Here is a 24,167-nt window from a genome sequence, read left to right as displayed (position 1 = left end):
AGGTGCATTGTGCTACTTCTCAGCTAAGGATCACTGCTGTCACTCTTGGTCCCTTCTCTGCCTTCAGTCCTTCCTGTAGGACACCTTTTGATGTAGTACTAGAAGCAGGTTTCCGCTGATTACCATTGGACCCCTTGCCCTACCCCATCAGACCCTCCTAGGTGGGGGAAGTTCCCTATAGCCTCCACCGCGGCTGCAGTGAGGTTTAGACCCACTGCTCATGTGCCTACCTTTTTTTTTTTTTTTTTTTTTTTTTAGCATTTATTCATTTTTGAAAGGCAGAGAGAGACAGAGCGTGAATGGGGGAGACACAGAATCTGAAGCAGGCTCCAGGCTCTGAGCTGTCAGCACGGAGCCCGACTCGGGGCTTGAACTCACAGACTGCGACATCATGACCTGAGCCGAAGTCGGATGCTTAACTGACTGAACCACCCGCGCGCCTTTGTGCCTACCTTTTCATTGGGATTCCTAGAGGCTGTGGGTAGAGATAGTTTCATGGCATTCCCACTTGGAAAATGGAAAACGATTTCTCCACATTGCAAAGCATGGTTAGGTATTACTGCAGACCGGTACAGAGTAGTTCAGGTGTGTTATAGGCTTGCTATACATCTTTCAGACTGCTGTAAGGACTTAACCATATTTTTTAATATTATTTTTCATGGGAAACACCTTATAGGTTCCAGACAACTGATTTGTAAGCTGGCTTTGGTTTATAAGTTGAAGACAGGCTGAATGCTTCCAGGTATGTGGTTCTGCAGGTAAGATTTGCAGGCATCGTGCCCTTAAAATGCAAAGTCTTCAAAATGTCAGGATAGGATCTGTTTTGCTTGCATAACTAGAGCACTGTATCACTGTATCAAGGGATCCTGGGATGAGTTTCAAAAAATATGTGTATGTTATATATACATATATATATATATATATGTTTAAATACACATACATATATAACATATGTAATATATATATATATATATATATATGTATATGTATATATACACACACATGTATATATATAGCGTACAAAAAGACCACCTGGATTGGATCAAATCTGTAAAGATACTTCTTTTTTTGTGACCATCAAAATACTACCTGGAGTTTTATTCAAAAACAGTGAATTACAAATGTATTACTTCATAGAGCCCTTTATTGGATTGATATAATGAAATCATTAATTTGTAGATTTGATGGATTTTGAGATTGTGCAAAAACAAAACAGCCTACTAGACTATTACTTCAGGGGATTTAGCTATTAATAAAATGGAGAAACTCATTCCTGTAATTTTTTTTTTTTTTGACAAATGAATTGAAATGGTGGCATTATCTAACCATTTCAGAAACCTTTATTGAAAAACCACAATTTAGGATGCTGTGGAGACACACAAATAAAATAAAAGGCAAGGTTTCTGCTTGTAAGGAAATCGTAATTGAATAAAGAAAATGGAAAATAGAACTGAGAATCAACCACGAATGGTGGAAAGACACAAGATTGTAGACATTGAATTACAGGTGTCAAACACACTGTTGTCCTGATACAATCTCAAGTGAAACTATATATATAAATATTATGTAAGAACAAGTCAGAAGGTACAAAGTGAATGGTCAGGTTATCTGCATGTAATAAACTTGTCCTCTCAGTTTTAATCCTACCTCACCATCCTTTATGTTTCCTATTTTTTATTCAGTAGAAGCACAACTCCTGGCTACCTGTGGGACCATGGACAAATCCCTTGCCTAATCCTACTTATTTTTTTCTTTTAATTTTTTTTAATGTTTATTTTTGAGAGTGACAGAGAGACAAAGCATGAGCAGGATAGGGGGGATGGTACAGAGAAAGGGAGACACAGAATCTGAAGCAGGCTCCAGGCTCTGAGCTGTCAGCACGGAGCCCGACGCAGGGCTTGAACTCAGGAACTGTGAGATCGTGACCTGAGCCAAAGTTGGACGCTCAACTGACCGAGCCACCCAAGCACCCTATCCCTTGCCGAATCCTACCTATTTCTGAAATGTAATTATTCCTATTGATAGAGTTACTTCATCAGAGAAACTAATGCATGTAACATTTTTATCACACTTTCTTATATATAGGGAAAATAATAGCCGATAGTTTCACTTTTGCCATGGCTGCTTGTTATTTTTTTTTGAGCAGGTTCTGTAATGTCAACAAGTCAAACTATGTTTTCTCTTACAGAGTGCTTCAGATTCTATACTATGCTGTTAACCTAGGTGAATCTGGGCTTAGATGGGTAAATTGGCATCAAGATCAGAAAGCTTTCTAAATAGTGTTCCTGGATGAACTACATAAAAGTATTGAAACTTCCCCTCAAAATCCTATTATTCTTTAAATATGCATTTTTATCACTAGCTTGCAAAGAGCATAGTGCAGGTTTGGTTGCAGACCACTGCAATAAAGCAAATGCAGTAAAATCAGTCAAATGAGTTTAGTTTCCCACGGCATATAATAGTTATGTTTACACTATTCTGTAGTCCATTAAAGAGGGTAATAGCATTCTATTTAAAAAGGGTACATACTTTAATCCAAAATTACCTCATTGCTAAGAAGTGCTAACCATCATCTGAGTTTTCAGTGAGTCGTAATCACTGATTACGATAACAAAGACAATAATGAAACATTTTGAAATATTGTGAGAATTACCAAAATGTGACACAGAGACATGGACTGAGCAAATGCTGAAGAAAATGGCACCAGGACTTGCTTGGCACAGGGTGACCAAACCTTTCATTTGTAAAAACAATGAAGTATCTGTGAAGTGCAATAAAATGAGCTATGCCTGTAAATTATTTTATTTTTATTTAGTTTCATTAAGGATCTTATATTTGGTTCAGGTTTGTACTTTTACACTCTTCGTAAATGCTCATTCTTCTACAATTGGCTTTCTATCATTTCTACTTGCATAAGCCTTGCTTTGTTCTCTTAAGTGACTTAAATGCTCTTAAAATCTGGTGGTAAATGAAGTTTGTTTATTCACGTAATCAGCATTAAGTGTCTACTATATATAAGTACTGTGCTGGCATACTAATTTGAGTAAGAAATGGTTTCTGTTTTCAAGGGGCTTATTGTCTACTGCAGATGTGATAATATCACTGTCGCTGAAACTACTGGAGAGGAGTCATTTTTTAGCTTATTTTAAACTTTTCCACTTAAGTTTTGTCTTTAAAATGTTATAGTGTACTTCTGAAAGTTTCTATTTAGGTATCTCCAATTTTCATACCTTCAGAAACTGACGTAGGATAGCCATTAGAGTGTAGGCTTTGGACCCAGACTACATGGGCTAGAATCACAGCTCCACTAGTTCCTAGCTGTGCGACCTTGAGTGAGTAACTACTTTATACCTGTTTCCTCTTCCATTGTAAAAGTTAAGTGAATCATGATATACACTAGGTGCTTAGAACGGTGGCAGGCATACAGTAACCACTCAAGAAATGTTAGATATTGTTATTAGTTTCTCTAAAACATCAGAAATAATCTAATTCTGAGTTCTAGGGGTAAATTATTTTATAATTGCTATTCATTAGTCTTGATAGTATCTCAAAAACATAGGCTTCTGATGTTAAGTATATGCATTTATCAATGTTAGAAAACTTTTTTTTTTTTTTAATAATCTCTACACCCAACATGGGGCTTGAACTCATGACCCTGAGATCAAGAGTTGCATGCTTTACCAACTGAGCCAGCCAGGTGCCCCCAAAACTTTCTCTTTTTTATAAAGAATTTTCAATTTCTAGTAACATGAACTCAAGAGCAAGGTGTTGCCAGGAAGTAAGAAAATAAGTGCAATATATGTAAGTAAAATTGGGGAAGAGAGATGTAAAGACCATATAAGGAAGTAGATGCCTTGGTGAGAGAGCCTATATCCTTCCTTTAAATTTTTTTTTAAGTTGATTTATTTTGAGAGTGAAAGAGAGAGAGAGAGAGAGAGAGAGAGAATGAATGCCAAGCAGGCTCCACACTGTCAGCGTGGAGCCTAACGTGGAGCTCAAACTCATGAACTGTAAGATCATGACCTGAGCCAAAGTGAAGATTCGGGATGCTCAACAGCCTGAACCACCCAGGTGCCCTATATCCTTTCTTTAACATACAATTTCCTAGTGTTTTATAAGTTGAATATGGGCTTAATACTAATAAGTTTGCATATATTTAAACATATGCCAATTTTATTTTTAAATCTCTGAGCACAGGTATATGATTATGGTTTATATTTAAATTCATGAGAATTATGCAGGTAGAATAACTGCTTCTCTCTTCTGTTTAAAAGTCATATTTCTCAGAATCATAATGATAATAAGAATCAATAAACAAAACTGCTGAAGCAAAAGAAAATCTGACTTTGTTACGAACACCTTAATTTTTTTTTTTTGGGTTCAAAAGAGGTATGAACATTTATAGTTATGGCAGTTAATTCTTTAAAAATTATCAAAAGGCAGGCAAGGGCATAGGTTTATTCCAGGTTTATTTAAAATTTTAATTTCCGGTGAAATAACGTGACACTGATACATAAGAATACAAAGACGGCAAGTAACCTAATTCATCTTCCTGGTTTGCTCAAGCCTCCAGGCACCAGTCAAATATCGAAGTCGTATAAAAAGTAGGTCCTTGCCCATTTGTAGCCAGCTCCAAAATGGAACTAATTTAGAACCTGTGATTTAAAAATAATTAAAAATGAATTAACTTAAATAAACTCTGGAGAAAATATATCAGTGTAAAATTATATTTTAGAAGTCAGTCTACATGACCTTTTTGAGCTTCTAGTCACCGTAATTTATTTTTTATATTAGGCATGTATGCATGTAATTATGTACATGTGTATATATTTAATTCCATCTATACATTTAAAAATGTTTTTGGGGGTGCATTTTTTTGTTTTGTTTTACATGCTACTTTTCAGTCTCATGCACTATAGAGAAACAGGTACATCTCCACATGTAATATAAATTAATCTGGGAGAAGAAATATAAGACAAAAACTCACTTTTTATTCTAATTCTACCAAAGACTCTTCAGTTAGCTAAGATAAATACTATCTTAGCTACGACATCTTCTTTCCAGTGGTTGCCAAGAGGCAGTATGCCAACCCTAGTTGACTACAGGAAATCTGCCTCCTGGAGCATGTTTTAAAAGCTTGTATTCCTTGATTTTATCCCATAGAACTGTTTTTTCAGTAAGTCAAAAATAGATTGCAGGTCAGGTAATGGGTGCGAGGTGTTAAACTGTCACGGACTGATTGGTGACAATTTTCCACATTTAAGCCCAAATACTCTGGCTTCTTCCTGTTTTTCTTTCTTTTTTTCCCCAAATTGTGAGGTAGAGTTGGCAAAATTGAAATATATTTAAAGTGTTGAATGTAAGGAGTTGATATATATACATATATAAACACACATACACTTACACACACATACTGTGAAATGATTACCACAATTAAGTTAATTAACACAGTAACACATCCACCTTAATTTTATTTTTATCATTTACAAAAGAGACATCTTCAAAGCTGAAGTGAGTGGTTTCTCTAATAACAAAAACAAAACATCTTGGAAGTGAAATGAAACTGGGAAGGATCTAAATTGTGGAAATTTTGGATGGCCCTATTATAGGGAGGAGGCGCTGAGTATATATGGCCGACGATTCTGGGAATGACTGATACAAAACCGCTCATTGAGTGCCGGTTAATGAAAAATAATACACAACTATCTCTGAAATGCAAATGAACAAATGATATAAATATGAAACCTATTTTTACTCTTCCCCACTTCAACTTCCTACAGAGTCTATGCTGGGCATAAATCAACACAGATCAACACAACAGATCTTACAAATCTGAGCAATCTTTTACCAGCTTCTCAATCCCCTTTGATCTAGGTAGCTACTGCATAGAGTACTAAAATTTTTGTAAGCTAAGTTTGATTCAGCAAGACTCCCAAGACGTTTGCATTTGTTCTGTACTGTATAGTTTGTATGATCCCCAGACTGCTTCTTAACCTTTTCCTGTCCCTAAACATCCACGGTTACATAACAGTCATGGTATACTGCAACAGTGACTTTCTGAGAGGAGGCCATGCTCAGCAGAGGAGGAAGGACTCAGTTGAAAAATCTCCACTTGAATGGTAAGTGCGCCCACACTGTGAATTAACTTAGGGGCATTGTAAGGTAAGCAAAGGAGAAAACTAGAATATTTTTTACGTTCTACAATATAAGCTTTCAAAGCTTTTTCAAACAGGAATTATTAAGATTTCTGTATAGATTTCACATTATTAGAGATCTTAGAGATTTTCACATTTTTGGATATATGTACAGATACCAGTTAAAGACTGGCTCTGAATGGATGTGGACATTTGCGGTAAAAACAACTACAGTTCCTTATTAAGCTCTGCATGGTGGCTTGTAGGTAATCAATACCTACTGAGTAATGAAGTAAGAGAATATTAAAAAAAAAGATGACACAAACAAAATTTATCTTAAAAGACTTACCAACTTTCTTCTAACCTCAGATTACCATGATCTTGTCTGCTGTAGAAGTTTTACTGAATTCTACAGTGGGGTAGGGTAGTAGGCCTATTGAAGCCCCCAGGAGGAGACTGCAAGGATAGAGAAGGTTGTGTGCCATCTGGAGGGTGCAGGGGATTAGTAGCCAGAACTCTACACAACCACGTCTGAGTCAAGCCAGCTGAGGAGGTCTTGAAGGGGGCAGCCAGTTAAGTTTACTGGACTACTGTATTGTCTCCTATCTCCCCACCCCACCCTAGGATCAGCCGTAACATCGACAATATACTCACCTTCAATTTCAGTCCAGTTGACCGCAATTTCTGCTATTGGAATTTTAAAGAACTGTGCTATGTAAAGCAGTTCTACATCAAATGCCCTGAAACAGAAAATATATTGATTTTTATTTTTAAAAAGAGAGATAGAGTGTAATTAAATCTCTAATTTGGCATGTTTTAAAGAAGCTTAAAAGGCAGATATAGAGCTTATATAGTAAAACTGAAAGTCAGATTCACAGAAGGTCAAACAAAAGGTTAAGTAGTTCAGGAGCTTCAAGGTCAATAATTTAGTGTGTCATTGCATAACATTTAAATGAGAAATACGGTGTCTCCATCACAAGTCAGAAACCCCCAGAGGTAAAAAAGCCCGCTTGGGCTCTGAGAAAATTTAATCATGGAAATTTTTCACAATCGATTGCTTTCAATCCCAGGCTTCACTACCTCAAGGTACAGAACTCATAGCATTTTCAACTGATTCAGAGAGTTGATAAAACAGAACTCTGAGCAGCTCTTAGAGAAAATGTCCATCACTTAAGAGTTGTTTGATTTCCTTCATCTACCACCAGAGGATCACGGTTTCTTTTCTTTTCTTTCTTTTTTTTTTTCAAGTTTATTTATTTTTGAGAGAGAGACAGAGCATAAGTGGGGAGGGGCAGACAGAGAGGAAGACAGGATCCAAAGCAGACTCCAGGCTCTGGGCTGTCAGCACAGAGCCCAGTGTGAGGCTCAAACCCACGAACCATGAGATCATGACCTGAGCCCAAGTTGGCTTCACTGAGCCACCCAGGCGCCCTAAGGTTTCTTTTTTAAATACATGGTTCACTAGGGCCTTGTTTTCTCCTTTGCCCTTCCTCATACGTCCTGGGCAATATAGTACTGCCAGCTGTTGAAAGTAAAAAGCCACTTTAGTCTGAAATGCTCTTGGGGTATAACTAAATATATACATGGGAATTTGATTTATTGTCTCATTTTCACTTAACCCTGTTAAAATCATCTCCAGTCTGAATTCCCAGTTCATCCTTCCTTCTCCCTATGAAAGGCTCCAGAAGCTCCTCCTCAGTGGTTTAGGTCAAATCTGCTTTCCCTAGTTTCTGCATCTTGACTTCGAAATTTTCCTGGATTCTGCTTACACAATTCTTGAAGCCAGTTTCCTCCTCTCACTGGCAGTGAGCTCGGGGAGAGCAGCACCATCACCTGCTAAACCTTCACGCTCTGGTAACTGAAAGCGCTCCAGTCCTTCACAGCTTTGCTTTCCCCTTGAGCCATTAAGCCCCCGCTTTCTGGACTGCATGGAACACACTTCGGACTTCCAGGGGGTTGGTTTTAAAATATTAGCACAAACATGAAAATACCTCAAACCCACTTCTGCTTGATTTCCCTGATTTCAGACAACTTGAATTTGGGAGTTCTGTCTTCTTGGCCACAAAACTGTGACTGTCCACTGTGTGACTTGTTTAAATCCCAAGTGTTTGGATAAGTGAATATGAAAACGTTTTAAAAAAAAAAAAAACCATGTAATGCTTTTTCTTATCCTAATAAAATATTTACTTAAGATGATAAAACCATCTACAAAGGCGTTCTTTGTGTTGTTAAAAGGACTGTGTAAAACTTTTGTTAACTAGCATGGGACACTCACGAAAGGAGGAAATTTCATGAATATTAAACCTGGTTAACCCTTAACCCTCCCCTTTAACACAAAACCAAAAAATACCCAAAAGGTTGAGTTGGTTCTAATGATATACAATAATTTGAACACGATTATTAAATACTGTTCTAAGGATATCAGCATATGATGACTTATCAAAGATGCAAAACAACATAAGAATGATGAGTGGAAAGGAGTGGGGAAAAAGAAGCACGGATTAACTGAAATTACTTTATATTTACAAAAAAACCCTGTAAGGACGATTCATCTTCTATTACTTTTACTATATCCTTCTCTTTTAACATTTTAAAAGACATGAAGATGTTTGCTTAAAAAGAAATTTCCAGTTCACATCACCTTAAGAGACCAATCTGTCACCAGAGCAAACATAACTGAAATACCAAGTACTTCTGGATAGAATCTCACGCTATGGCACATAAGCAGTATAAGGGTCACTCTCCATCTCCGATGCCTTCACGTGTTTTCACAAATGCGGGGAGGGCAGAGCCACTGTTTTCTTTGGTTATTCAGTTCCTCGTATAGCTGTGACCTCACAGATCTATTCCTGAAGAACAAAGGGCGTGTTGATACTCTTTTAAACACACCTGTGTTTAAAAGCACACATGTCCTCTACTGCTCCCTCCTGAAGTCCCACTAAAATTAAAACAACAATGATGGAATAAACACGTAAGAACAAAGAAGGGATGGAAGTAATAAAAAAAATCTGAAACTTGGAAAGTAGCTGGACAACTGGGAACTAGGAAAAGTAGACTGTTCCTAGAATAAACACGTAAGAACAAAGAAGGGATGGAAGTAATAAAAAAAATCTGAAACTTGGAAAGTAGCTGGACAACTGGGAACTAGGAAAAGTAGACTGTGAGAAGGGAGAAGCCTAGAAGCAGGCTATGGGTCCCGCAGAGCTCTCCAAAGGCTCAGGCATCCCTGGCCTCACTGCAAATGAGGTCTGCAGGTGGTGCAGGAGGGGCTTCAAAAGGGAGGACTCACGGAAAAGCTCAAGGGGATTCTCCTTTCCTCAAGTTGGTTGTGTGAATGCTGGCAGCCAGGCTCATTTCCAGCAGACAGGAAATCAGGAAATCCCACTTTAGTGAAAACAACCAGCCCAAAAGATAAGGACAGTTGAAAGTTTCCCACATAAAGCGGCCCACTATTTAATCCGTGGTGAGTCGATCAGAGTTCTCTGACCATGTACACAGCTTCCGATGAGCTTTGTAGTACCACACTAAATACGTGTGAGGCCAGACTTTAATGATAAAAACAAAGAAAATTGGGACAACAGAAACTATGGAGGGAAAGAAGAAAATGTCACAGTTTTAAATGAGACATTAAGTAGTGGAAGGTACTGTACTCATGAAACGAATAGGGTAAAAAAAATGAATACTAGAAAACAAGAGTTGTAGGAAGTTAACATTTTTGATAGCAGAAACACAAATTTAAAAGGAGCGCTAGATGATAAAATTGAGGAAAATCTCAAAAGACATGAAACAGAAAAGAGAAGAGAAAATTACAGGATCAGCACAGAAGGCTCACATTTGTTTATAGGAGAAAAGGAAAAACTAGAGAAATTATTTAATGACTAAAGGACATTTCTCAGCAGTAAAGGACCCAGGTTTCCAGATTTAGAGTGCCTACTGCATACACAACAAGATGCATGAAAAAGCCACATTAAGTCCCTGAATCATGGTATTTCAAAACACTGTGGAGTAAAAGCTTCCAAAAGGGGATGGAAACAACGTGCCATAGACAAAGAATCAAGATTCAGATTACTGACAAAATTGGACTTCTCTCCAGAAACACCGAGTGCCAAAGGCAACAGAGCAATGTTCTCAAAATCCCAAGGAAAAATGATTTGCAACCTAGATTTCTGTCTCCGGCTCGCTATGAGGCAAATGTGAGAGGAGAATAATGCAGTGCATTGCCAACGCAGTCTCAAGATTTTGTTGTCATTTCTTTAGGAAGATTCACAGAGGACGTGCTCTACTATAATAGGGATATAAACCCAGGAAAAAAACAGGAGCTGTGCTGCAAGCCCGAGAACAGCTAGAAAGGTGAGAGCCGATGAGACGTCTCCAAGAAAATAGTGAAACTGATGCACAGTCTGGAACACATGGATGCACTGGAACACACGGAGAGGTACTTTCTACTCCTCACGGAGTGTGAACGTAAGTAAGTGACAGGTCCATCGTCAAGTAGTGCGACAGAAAACTCCAGAAATTTATTATCTTCAGGAAAACAAAAAGTACTACAAGAAAGGTAAAATAATCAGATTGTACACTATGGCTTGAATGTGAATTATCTTTACACACCTGTACCCATCAGTAGTGATCTGTATTTAGAAACTGTATTAGGAGGATATGTGTGAAGGGTATACAGGGGTTTAAGAAAACTATACTTCTCCATTGATTTATTTTGGAGTAATATCTAAAACTGAAAAAACGGAGACATGGCTATGCAAACCCATTATTTTGAATATGAAAGTAATTACCACAAAGGAACAGCACATAGCTGAAAGTGGCCATAGCCAGGGAGTAGGAATTGGGTTGAGGGACAGGGAGCAAAGGACGATGATTTTTTACAAGCCTTATGGAAGTGACTTTAAATTATAACCATGTATATAACATTGATTAAAAAAAATATTCATGGGAAGAAAGTACATTTCAAGGACTCCATTTTTTAAATTACTCATAAACTGGGGCTGGGTGGCTTAGTTGGTTAAACATCCGACTTCAGCTCAGGTCATGATCTCACAGTTTGTGAGTTCGAGCCCTGCGTTGGACTCTGTGCTGACAGCTCAGAGCCTGGAGCCTGCTTTGGATTCTGTGTCTCCCTCTCTCTCTGCCCCTCCCCTGCTCACACTCTGTCTCTGTCTCAAAAACAAACATTAAAAAAATTTTTTTTTAATTACTCATAAAAAGAGTCAAATTATACCTTAATATTAAATGGAAATAATTTAGGTGAGGTAACAGTTCTGAGGATGGAGATTTTATATATATATACACATATATATGTGTGTGTGTGTATATATATATATGTGTATATATATATAAAATTAAATATGTTTATGTGATGTTAAATATTATGCTTAAAATTTTATGTTTAAAAATGTTAAAATTAAATATTAACATACATAAACATACATTTATATTTAACATTATGTATATCTTTACTATTTAGCATAACCCATACTAGGTTTGTAATTCTGAATCAGAGATGCCTGCCTATTGGTTTTTAACTATAGCTTGATGTATTCTAATACCTAGAAACTCTACTTGACTTGAATTTCCTGAAAGTTATGAGAAAAACTGCAATGAAATTTTAGAATAAGTCCTTAAAATATCAGTCTGAGGGGACACTTACATTGGACATAAAGAGTAGATGCACAACTTGGTTTCTATAACTTGTGCTGCATAAGAAAGAAATACTTTAGTCTTTCTTGATTTTAAGTGCAGGAACAGAGATGCTTGAATAAAAGCCACTGTTGAAACATTAATATGGTGATGGGCATATTGTTAATCAAGTTGATACATGTATATTTAGTGGTTCTCCTTTACAGGCATAAAATAAACATATGTGGACCCTAAAGAGAGATGTGAGAGGCTAAAATTTTAATTGAGGTCAATCCTATGTTAATCAAGCCCAAATAAATAATTAAAAAGGCATGCACATGAACATAAAATTTAAAAGAGAAAAAAAGTTTAAAATGTTCTTTAACTTAAATAAAACTCTAGAATTATGCTGTCCAATATAGTAGCCACATGAGCACTTGAAGTGTGGCTAGTCTGAAGTGAGATGTACTATAGTTGGAAGACATGGTACACAGAAAAATGTGTAAAATATCTGAATATTTTTTCATACTGAGTGCATGCTGAGACGATGACATTTTTATACAGTGTTAAAGTACACTATTAAAATACATTTTGGGGCTTCTGGGTGGCTCAGTTGGTTAAGCATCCAACTTAGGCTCAGGTCATAGGTCATGATGTCATGGTTCATGAGTTCCAGCCACACGTTGGGCTCTCTGCTCTCAGCAAGGGTCCGGCTTTGGATCCTCTGTCCGCCCCCAGTCTCTGCCCCTCCCCTGATTATGCTCTCTCTTAAAAATAAATAAACATTAAAAAAATAAATTTCATCTGTTTGTTACTTTTTTAGTGTGGCTACTAGAATATTTAAAATTACATATATGTCTCATTAAATTATATATTGGACATTATATTACAGAACAGACATTATATTGCCAGAACAATTATGACAAGAGAAACTTCATGATTTTTAAGTTATCAACACTAACTTAATTATCAACCCTAACCCTAACGTCCTCAACTCTTAGTTCCCAACTTCCTTTCAAACTACAAAGAACCTAGCTTTTTGACCCTAGTTCTGAACCCAACAGTTGACTGAAAACTATATCCAGAGGGAGGACTTTACTTCTAGAATGGCTTCTTAAATTAGATTCACTGATTTTGGGGTCCATTAACTATCAATATATTTTATTTTTCAACATAACAGAAACATGTATCTGAATCTGAAGATCAAATATACATTACTTAAACAATTTAGGGGTGCCTGAGTGGCTCAGTCTGTTAACTGTCTGACTTTGGCTCAGGTTATGATCTCAAGGCTCCTAAGTTCAAGCCCCATGTTGGGCTCTGTCTGTGCTGATAGCCTGCTTTAGATTCTGTCTTTGTCTTTCTCTGCCCCTCCCTCACTCATGCTTGCTCACTCTCTCAAAAATAAACATTAAAAAAAAAATTTTTTTTAATGTAGGATAAAGATATTAAAAACCATGTTTGATAATTTTAATCCTGAAATTATAGTTTTTTAAAGTTATGGGGGGTTTATATGATATCTATAGGGAGATAACATATCTTTGCAAATAGATGCACAAAAGTTACAGAAACTACAAAAATGAACATCTCCTGGAATAATTATGTCGATTCCCACCATGAACACAATTCATATAGAACCCATGAGTAACACTAAGTATTAATTCTTTCAACAATATTTAGGAGCAGCTATAATGTGCCAGGCACTCTATTAGATAGGGGGATGGATGAATTAGCAAACAAAATCAGATGGGATTCTTGCCCTTTTGGAGCTTATGTTTTTTTTTTTTTTTTTTAAACGTTTATTTATTTTTGAGACAGAGAGAGACAGAGCATGAACGGGGGAGGGTCAGAGAGAGAGGGAGGCACAGAATCGGAAGCAGGCTCCAGGCTCTGAGCCATCAGCACAGAGCCCGACGCAGGGCTCGAACTCATGGACCACGAGATCGTGACCTGAGCCAAAGTCGGATGCTTAACCGACTGAGCCACCCAGGCGCCCCTGGAGCTTATGTTTTAATAGAGACAAAGAAACATTATGGAAATAAAAACAAAAACCTAATGATGTGATGGGTGCTGTGAAGAAGGGCTTATGGTACAGCAACATCATACGATTAGGGGCATGTGATCTGGTTTGGAGAGTAAGAGTTCATTGCCCTATGGAAGAGCTGAAGGAGAAGTTGAAAAGGGAAGGGTCCCTATGTAGAGACATGGGTGGGTAGATTATGCAGCACCTCTCAAGGCCATGGGAAGGCACTGGGAAGCTACTGAAGGATTTTAAACAAAAAAGGTGCATTTGATTGATTACTTCTAATTTTGAAAAGACTGACTCCTTGGGCTACAGCGTAGGACATGATGGTGTCTTGGATGGTGGGGGGAAAGACAAAGAGAAACAAAGGGACATAAAAGCCAAGAGTAACAGGTCTGGGCCATGAACTGGACATGTGGAGGACCTGTGGGGAATGTCAGAGCTGACTGCAAGGTTTTAAGCTTCCATGTGTCAGTGTTACTCACTAAACCGGCAGAGAGCTGAGGAGAGGTCTGGGATGAAGACAGGCCAGGGGACTGGGATATGTCCGGAGAGTGAGCTCAGAAGTATGGAGCACTGCTGATGGGTTAATTAAGACAGTAAGTGGTCATATCAAACATGACCACTGGGTTTCATGACAGGAGGTAACGAGATGCTTAGATGGAGGGGCGGGGGGAAAATCCACACTGAGGTGGCGTAAGGCATGAGTGGGAAGTGAGAAAACAGGGACAGTGAACATAGAGTGCTCTTTCAAGAAAAGCTGGCTGTGAAGGGAAAAAGGGCTGGAGCTGGAGAGGTACTGAGGGGGGCTATCAATAGAGAGAGGCTGTTTTTTGTTTTTTGATTTTTAAATGGCAAGGGAAATTTAAACTTGTTTTAAAAACCTGTGTAAAAGATGTGGTTAAGGGGAAAAGACAAGACAAAATAAATGAACAGGATGAAGTTTTTAAGAAGGTAGAAGGTGGAGGCGGGGTGGGGGGGGGGCGCCTGGGTGGCTCAGTCGGGTAAGCGTCTGACTTCAGCTCAGGTCATGATCTCACAGTTCGTGAGTTTGAGTCCCTCATCGGGGCTCTGTGTGGATAGCTCAGAGCCTGGAGCCTGCTTCAGATTCTGTGCCTCCCTCTCTCTCTGCCCCACCCCTGCTTGCACTCTGTCTCTCTCTGCTCTCAAAAATGAACAAACGTTAAAATTTAAAAACAAAACAAACAAACCACAGAAGGTAGAAGGGGATGCAGAGGTCCAAAGACTGGTTTGTCATACGCCGGAGAGGGAACTTACTACTGAAAAGGAAAGAACAAAAAGAAAACGGGTACCCTCTTTCACTTTGCTATTTCTGAGCTTTTTTTTTTTTTTTTTCTTCAAAGGAAAAGAAGGAAGCCTAAAGAAACAGGCTTTTTTAAGGCTTTTCAATTTGTACCATCCACAATTAAGGTGAAAAAATTAACTTTATACCATATGTTTGGTTTGAGATTTTGAAAATTAGATCCAACTCAGTAAAAGAATAAAGGCACAGATTAACTTTACATACATTAAGTGTCAATTTTGTTTAAACTTCAGTGTTCACTCTGAGAATATAGGGCTGTTTCTCATTGCCTGGAACAACTGCTGTGTAAGACACGCCCAGGACATCTGCTGGGAACTTACCATCGTTCGATGTGCAGAGATGAAAATGTCCGTGAAGCTGCTTCTCGAGTTAATAATTTGAAGCCACACTGTGTGTCTCTGATCCCTTTGACACAAAGGAACCACACCAGAAAGTGGAACCCATACATGAGCAGAGTACGGAAGTAAGAACGCTAAAACAAAGACAAAATATAAATGACTTTTCCATTAATCTGTAGAGGACAATTGAAAACACCTGGCTGTAGACAACTGCATTTTAATATTTAATTGACTGGGTAGATCTTACATATGAATACCATTGTTCTGTTGGCTTCACTGGCAAAGTATATTATATTAGAGCAGGGGAGTGGTACCAGGGGAGCAGTTATTCATTTCCCACAGGTTCGAGAAGAATCAGACAAGAAGAATCACAGTACCTGTGAGAGATCAGGGCTTTAATCTACCAGAAGTACACCACAGCAGTTTTGGGCTGATGAACCAGCATCTGGTTCATCTATAGATTTTGTGCCTGTTTGCCCCAAATAGATTTCAGTTTCAAAAAAGGTGACAGTTACTGGAGATTCTTGGAAAAACAAAACACTATGGTTTAAACCTAAAGTTCTGTGCTTAGTTAATGAGAATACTGATAGAAAAAGTACAGCAGAGTATCTGTCAAAAAGTCACAGACTAAGGAGTCTGAAACAACAGTCTCTTCAATTAGGTATGGCAGACATCTGATAAATATACTTTTAACAATTAAGTTTTTTAATGCTTTGGATATCAAACCTAAGTGGTCTGTAATCCTATCTGAATATCCACTATTATTAGTAATTACTTTTATTAATAATAGTAACACAACATAATATTCCATTATACATTAAACATTGCAAACATTAAAACATAAGATAAATAGGTCATTAATTATCATATTCAAGACTTTCATGTTTAAGATTAAAAGTTTTCTCCAATGTAATAGATCCATGGAATGATACACAATATATACACACTAGCAACCTACTAAGAATCTATGTAGAACATTTAATATTTCATACTATTTAGTGTTTCCCTTCCTCCTTTTGGCTTTTGCTTTTTATAACTGTAATCTGTAGTGTCATTCTTCATTTACGTGGCTTTTTCTATTATTATCAAACAGAACTATGACGGACCAGTGATAACACAACAAAGTACAGAAAGCCAGTGACCTGAGCAGACTGATTATTTGAATCCTGGCTACATTAATGATTAGGGTGGCCTTGAGCACATTACTTCAACTCTCTATCCCACTTTCCTCTTTTATCAAATGGGAACGAAAATGCCCACCTCACAAAGTTACTGTAAAGATTAAATGAGATAAGATTAAAGCCTTTAGCCAAGTGTTTGGCACAGACAGTAACAGGAACTCAATAAATGTTTTTAATAAAGGAAGAAAGCTTGGGAGCTCACTTTACATCCTAACTGCAGTTTCATTTGTGTATTAAACAGGGCAGGAAGGGAAAAAGAATAAAACACTTATCTATAAGGTATGTGAAACTTTTTTAAGTGTGTGTGTGTTTGTGTGTACGTACTTCTCTGTGTTTTTATTATATTTCACATTACAAAGGAAAAAAAAGTGAAATAACACAGTGGAACAAAATAGCTGCTGTGCAAATAACTGAAAATGATTAGTCTCCATTCTTTCTACATTAGATAAAATTTTAGAACTCTCTAGAAATAAAAAGTGAAAAGAGTACTAAAGCAAATTGGAAAGAGCATAAGAGCAGCTCACAGAAAAGGACACAAGAGAGCCCTCTGAACATATAAAACAATGGTCATTCTCATTAGCAACCAATAAAACCAAATTTTAACCATAGCGTGATACCATGTTATACCCATCCAACTGGCAAGCGTTAAAAGGAATCATAGCATTAAATCTTTCGTTAGGATGTGGAGCAATGGGATTATTCCGCTAATGGAAATATAAATCAGTTACCACTTTGGAGCAGTTTTGCAAAATGTTTGTCAACTGTAAAACAAACTTTTTGGAAGGATCTATCACTTCTCGCTTATCACCTAGAATCATTAGTTATGTTCTGATGTAAACAGGTCTTACCTCTCTAAGCAGATAGGGCAGAAACCTCATCTTAAAATACTTGGGTAATCTCATAACAGCTTGCTCAGAGCCTTTCACATAAAATATTTCCAATAAATACTGGTTGACTGATTAAACCTCCAAAAGAGCACTTATGCTTACAAAAGGAACAAATAGAAACTGAAAGATAGAAAAATTAAAATCACAAGGTAAAAAAAAAATAATAATAATAATGCCTATAAACTATTTTCCTTGAATGATCTTGAATGTGACTTAGGTGAACTTACTGGTTACCAAATGGAAATATTCATGGCCACTCTTGCTTGGATGTTAATAGAACATTTTTGTTTGTTTAAGGATAATGGTTATTTTTAAAAAAACAGAAACACATGGACTTCATATGAAGAACTTAACTTATTTGATTCCTAACATACAAACAAGAGGATCTCCCTTTAATTTTTATTTTAACTTTGCAAAATATCTTACAATTTATAAGACATCTAAAAATATATTATGCAACGGACTTAGTTACATAAAACTAACAGTCATAGAATAACATTATACGAACTTCTGAAATAGACATTTAAAAATATGAAGGAAAAAGACATTCACTACTTCATTATTAACAATATTCTCTCTAATGCTGATGAAATGTAAACAAGGAATTCAGGTGGAATTTAAAGCTGACTGGTACTTTTATTATCTTAAAATAAGTTCAAAGAAGTCCCAAGATATAAGCCAAGACTCTTTGAAGAAATTCTAAGGACATCAAATAAACACCAATGGATTCTATTTTGAATCTTTTAAAAATAATAAATGCAAGAATACCCAGACAATATAAACATCCCTGTTATAACTGTTACACAGAACATATGGGCATATGAACACACTCTCTCTTGCCTTCACTAGCTTCTTAATTACTCTCTTGCTTCCTATTTTTCCAAATCTTTTTTCCTTCACCAAATACATTATCCTTTCTACTTTTCTACATTTTTTAAAAAGGAAAAAAATAAACATAAAATCATTAATTTAATATCAGCCTGGTCTCATTAAGTGTTTTTGTTTATACAGATAATTTTTACATAAACAATTATGCAATATTTATAACATTGTACTCTTTTTTCTTCATATAACCTAATATTTTGGATATTTTCTCATATTATTATATAGCCTGCATGATCATCTGTTTTATTGGCTGCATATTTCATCCAGGAAAATATCTGTATTTTCTATTGTTGGAATTTAGCATTTTATCATTTCTTTTTTGTTTTTAGATATCAAGTATTAGGTTTTATTTTTTATTTTTTCTATTTTAGGGAAAGAGAGAAAGAGGTGGAGAAGGGCAGAGGGAGAGAGAGAGACAGAGAGAGAGAGAGAGACAGAGAGAGAGAGAATCCTAAGCAGGTTCTACACTCAGCATGGAACCTGAGATGGGACTCGATCCCACAACCTTGGAATCATGTCCTGAGTGAAGATCAAGAATCAAATGCTCAACCAACTGAACCACCCAGGCATCCCTATAGTTTCTATTATTTTATAATTATAAAATTATAAAATTTATATAAGTATAAAATTACAAATAATGTAAACATCTTAGACATATACTCTTCCTCTTCTTATCCCCTGTGCATCAGTAAATTGATGAAGCTAGACTAGCTAATCTCTAAGCAATCTTCCAATTTTAAATTTCTAGGAGTATGATAACCTCGATGGTTAACAGATTACCTTTTTTAAAACCAGTGAGTGTCCACAGAGACACGGAACACTGGATTAGATGCTGAAGATATTAAAATAATTTATTTCTTAGGAAGAGTCTAGGTTTCCATACCTGAACATAATTCTTAAGAGGTTCTATGACCCTGCCATCAGTATATCTTGAAAAAAAAAAAAAAATTTCTTTGTGTGTTATTTCAGAATCATTGAGGGAGGGAAAGGTTTAACCTTTTATTCCACTGGTTCTCAAACTCTGGGTGTAAGCGTGGCCTGGGAAATTGTTAAAAATGCAGATTCCTGGCTCATTTCTATAGTCTTATTCAGTGTGCCTGGGATTGGCCTAGAAATACACATGTTTAAAACCAAAGAAAAAAACCTCCCCAGATAATTTTGACCTTGGATTGAAAAATACTGCTTTATTCTTGATCTATTTGGCGACTCCAGTAGATGAACCATAAAGAATATAATGGACAATTACTGGGCTTGATACACTGGGCCCACATTTTTAAGTGAATAATTAAAATAATTTTAAAAATTAAAAAAGAATTTAAAATTGCACAGAATAAATTCCTTATTATTTTTTCCTCCCAAGTTATTCCAACTTTTGTAGCCCAATAATACAAATTACAAAATGAAGAATTTAAAGTCTTTAGTGAGGGCAGTCACAACTTGTTAAATTTTAAGATACAGTGCTTTTTTAAGAGGAATAAAGTTAAAAAAAAAAAGGAAAAAAACAAACTTTAAATGTACTTAAATGTGCCATTAAAAGAAAAAGTAAAGGTAAGCTGAATGGTTCAGAACTGTATCATTTAGAAAAGTTTGCCTTATATCAGAACTGAATGGGGACTCCTGTGTCTTAAAAAGAAAAAAAAATAAATAAATAAGCTGCTTGCATCCTAAGTCAAAGTGAAGTCTACATCCTTTTTTGTAAACTCACTGAAAAAAATAATCAATTCCTAAATGTGTTAATCTTTCACACAGTAAAAAATTATTTTCTTTCCCTTTGAAAAGAAATTCATCTTTATGAAATCAAACATGAAAGCTTGCTTTTTGCTAATGAGTATGAAAAAAAGAAAAACAAAATCTGATCCAGGCCAGTTAGTAAAGCCTCACCTGAGCAATTGATTCTTTTTCCAAGTGAGCTCGAGATCCACATGCAATAGCCATTTGGTCCTGAGGAAAAAGCAGTAAAATGATTTGTCAGTATTTGAATATTATATTTGAATATCAATAATCAAATGTGTATTACGCTAAGCGAAATAAGTCAAGAGAAAGACATATACCGTATGATTTCACTCATGTGGAATTTAAGAAACAAAACAGATGAACAAATGGGAAGGGGGGAAAAAAGAGACAGGGAAACAAACCACAAGAGACTCTTAACGACAGAGAACAAACTGAGGGTTGATGGAGGGAGGTGGTGGGAGATGTGCTAGATGGGTACTAAGGAGACACTTGTGATGAGCACTGGGTATTGTATGTAAGTGATGAATCATTGAATTCTACTCCTTAAGCCAATATTGCACTGTATGTTAACTAATTAAAATGTAAACAAAAATTTTTAAAAATAAATATTAATAAAAACATTTATTTTCAATCCAAGTATCTCATTTTTTAGACACTGATTTTTTTTTAAGTCACATTAAATATCTTCAAAGGTTTACTAAGGTATTCAGAATATGTACAGTTTCAAGAAGCCTGATTATACTTACTAAGAGGCCAATATTCAGGGCTACATATCAGGGGCATGTACAACTTGAAAATTCATATTTTTAAATGATTTTTCTGATTAAAAACACTGTATCAATATAGTTAGAGGGAAAAATAGTGGTATTAGAAAGAAAAGGGTATCTGCAGATGGTATGATTATACCTATATAATCATTACTTTCTGGAAAATCCAAGATTATCAACTACTATAGTAAAAACTACTACAAACATTAAGGGAATTAAAAAAGTAGAACAAAATGAATATCATACTTTAGTCTTCATATGTGCAAACAATAATCAGAAAATATAATGGAAGACAGTATTTGTAAAGTCAAGAAAGGAAAATCTAGAAATAAACTTTACGAAAACGTAGCAATATCTAAATAAAGAAAACATGTATATGGTACCAAGGGAAACAAAAGAATCCAACACATAGAAGGGCATACCATGATCATGGATGAGAACGTGTATCAAAAATCAATTCTCCCTAAAATTAATCTTTAAATTTAGTACCATACTGATAGAAATATCAAAATAATTTTCCATTGAACCAGACAAGCTAATTTTAAGAGTTAATATTGAAAAATAAAGAACCAAAAGAACCAGGAAAATTCTAAGAATGAGGAATGACTAGCCTTAGAGGATTTAATATACATTATAAAGCTATAATAATTAAAACTACAGTACTAGAAAATGAATAGATGAGTCCATGAACCAGAAAGGAAAAGCCAGAAACACACACACCACACAAATATGGATATTTAGAATATGACAAAGATGATGTTTTTAAGCAGTGGGCAAAAACTGAACTGATAAATGCTGTGGGGCATCTGGGTAGCCACTTGGAAACCAAATTAAGTTGAACCTGGGCCTCATACTGAAAAGTAGGATATATTTCAGATACATCAAAGATTTAAGTGTAAAGTATCAGGAATAATTAAAAAACTTTTTTAATGTTTATTTATTTTTGAGATAGAGAGAGAGAGAGAATGACTGGGGGAGGGACAGAAAGAGAGGAAGACACAGAATCTGAAGCAGGCTCCAGGCTCTGTACTGTCAGCACAGAGCCCAATGTGGGGCTTGAACCCACAAACTGTGAGATCATGACCTGAGCTGAAGTCGGACACTCAACCGACTGAGCCACCCAGGCGGCCCAGGAATAATTTTTAAAATGACCTCAAGGTGGGGCGCCTGGGTGGCGCAGTCGGTTAAGCGTCCGACTTCAGCCAGGTCACGATCTCGCGGTCCGTGAGTTTGAGCCCCGCGTCGGGCTCTGGGCTGATGGCTCGGAGCCTGGAGCCTGTTTCTGATTCTGTGTCTCCCTCTCTCTCTGCCCCTCCCCCGTTCATGCTCTGTCTCTCTCTGTCCCAAAAATAAATAAAAAACGTTGAAAAAAAAAATTTAAATAAAATGACCTCAAGGAAAACATTAAGTACACAAAATCTAGAAGAAGAGATAGATCAATTTGACAACAATTTTTTTAAAAAACTGTGTAGAGAGAGGGGCGCCTGGGTGGCTCAGTTGGTTAAGCATCCGACTCTTGATTTCAGCTCAGGCCATGATCTCATGGTTTATGAGATCAATCTCTGTGTTGGGCTCTGTTCTGACAGCACAGAGCCTGCTGGGGATTCTCTCTCTCTCTCTCTCTCTCTGCCCCTCCCCTCGTCTTAAAATGAACTTAATTCTTTTTTAAAATTTTAACAAAAATCTAAGCATTTTCAAAATTAAAAGACAAATATATTGGGGGATATATTGGTAATTTATATTACAGACAAAAGGATTACTTCCAAAATGCTAAAGTACTCCTACAAACTATTATAAAAGTACCCAACTCAGTTGGAAAAGTGGCAAAGTCTATGAACAGACTGTTCATAAAAGAGGAAGTGAAAACTGCTCTTAAACAATTGAAAACATCCTCAATCACACTTAAGAGCAAGGCGAACAGTATTTACTATATGGTGCCTACACACTCTACAGGCAGCAATGTGACAAATGATCAAAACTACAAATATACATATAATCTGACCCACCAATTCCACCACCAGGAATTTTCCTGTAAATAAACTTGTATATGTGGGAAAGGACTTTCATTCAGGGTTAATCATTTCAGTATTGCTTCTAGCAGCAAAGCAATCCTGTAGGTCTATCCAAAGGCATTAGTTATGATAATTGTGCAAGCATGAGGAAGCACTCTGCTATATAAATGTGGCTCAGTCTCCAAGGTACATCATTAAGTGGAAACAACAGAACAGTAATAGTGTTACAATCTGCATTTTTAAATAAAGAATACTTATAGCATCTTCCAGATGGATATGCAAGAAATAAATAATACTGGTTACTTCTGAGAGTAACTAAGTGACTAAGCTGAGCAATGAAGCTTGGGCCTCCTTTCACTGTTTTCTTCTTATACCATTTGACCTTTAAACCATTCACCAAAATAAACAAAAAAGTGCATATTGAAAAAAAAAAAATTGTCAAGCCCATAAACTTACACATAGTAAAACTTTATTATAAAGGGAAAAGTCATGTATAATCGCACTACCTAAAAGCAGCCACTGATAGTATTTCATATATTTCCTTGTATTCTTTTTTCTCTGCATTTAAAACCATAGCTGAAATTCACCTATATGTCATGTTCTTTTCCATTTAAAATAATCCAAAAATTTCTTATGTTCAAGTTCACTGTTTTGCATAAAAGTAGAGAGAATTGGAAAATGAAGCCCTCATGTACCCACAATGTGGTTCAACAATTATCAATACATTACAAAAAATTAAAAAAAAAAAACCCAATACATGGCCAACCTTGCTTCTTCTACAGCCCCTCATCACTACCCCACTCAACAAATTGGCTGCTATTTCTTTTACCTGTGGGTTCCCCCTACTTTTTTTTTCTTATACTTATTTGTTGAAGAAACTATGTAACTTGTCTTGTAGACTTACCCAGGTTTTGGATTTTGTTGATTGTATCCACACTGGTGACATTTATCATGTTCCTCTGTTCCCAGTGTTCCCTGTAAACTGGTTTTTTGGGTTAGAAGCTTGATAAAATTCAAGTTTACTTTTCAAGAACTTATCATAGCAGTGTTGCATGTCGCCATCTTTCTTTTTTGTGTCAAGGGCAAGGGCAGTATTATATTTCACCATAGAGATTTACCATACTTTCACTGTTTGTGTATGTGTTGACTATTTCTAATTTCATGTTTTTCAGAAAAGGGCTCAAAAGAACATCTTTGAATATAAAACTCTAATTGTATTTTGGATTTCCTTCTTTGGAAAAAGTCATACAAATA

At 36.3% G+C, this 24,167-nt stretch overlaps 1 protein-coding gene across 2 annotated transcripts in view; it reads right to left on the bottom strand.

The window, feature by feature from the left end:
• Positions 1-4,452: 4,452 nt before the first annotated feature.
• The window catches only part of ALG5 (ALG5 dolichyl-phosphate beta-glucosyltransferase), a 42,836-nt gene continuing 23,121 nt past the window's right edge, over positions 4,453-24,167 (bottom strand). For both annotated transcript variants that reach the window (XM_019447738.2, XM_019447741.2), the window contains 4 exons: positions 20,282-20,341; positions 15,430-15,581; positions 6,789-6,874; positions 4,453-4,655 (listed from right to left, as the gene is read on the bottom strand). In XM_019447738.2, the coding sequence (XP_019303283.1) occupies positions 4,540-4,655; positions 6,789-6,874; positions 15,430-15,581; positions 20,282-20,341 (414 nt within the window). In that variant the 3' untranslated portion in view covers positions 4,453-4,539. The remainder of the gene's footprint in view (positions 4,656-6,788; positions 6,875-15,429; positions 15,582-20,281; positions 20,342-24,167) is intronic.

This window comes from Panthera pardus, unplaced genomic scaffold (assembly GCF_024362965.1).
Source record: "Panthera pardus isolate Hobbes unplaced genomic scaffold, ASM2436296v1 HiC_scaffold_1, whole genome shotgun sequence".
Lineage (NCBI taxonomy): Eukaryota > Metazoa > Chordata > Mammalia > Carnivora > Felidae > Panthera > Panthera pardus.
The sequence above is the reverse complement of the archived record's forward strand: the minus strand, read 5'-3'. Positions and strand labels throughout refer to the sequence as shown.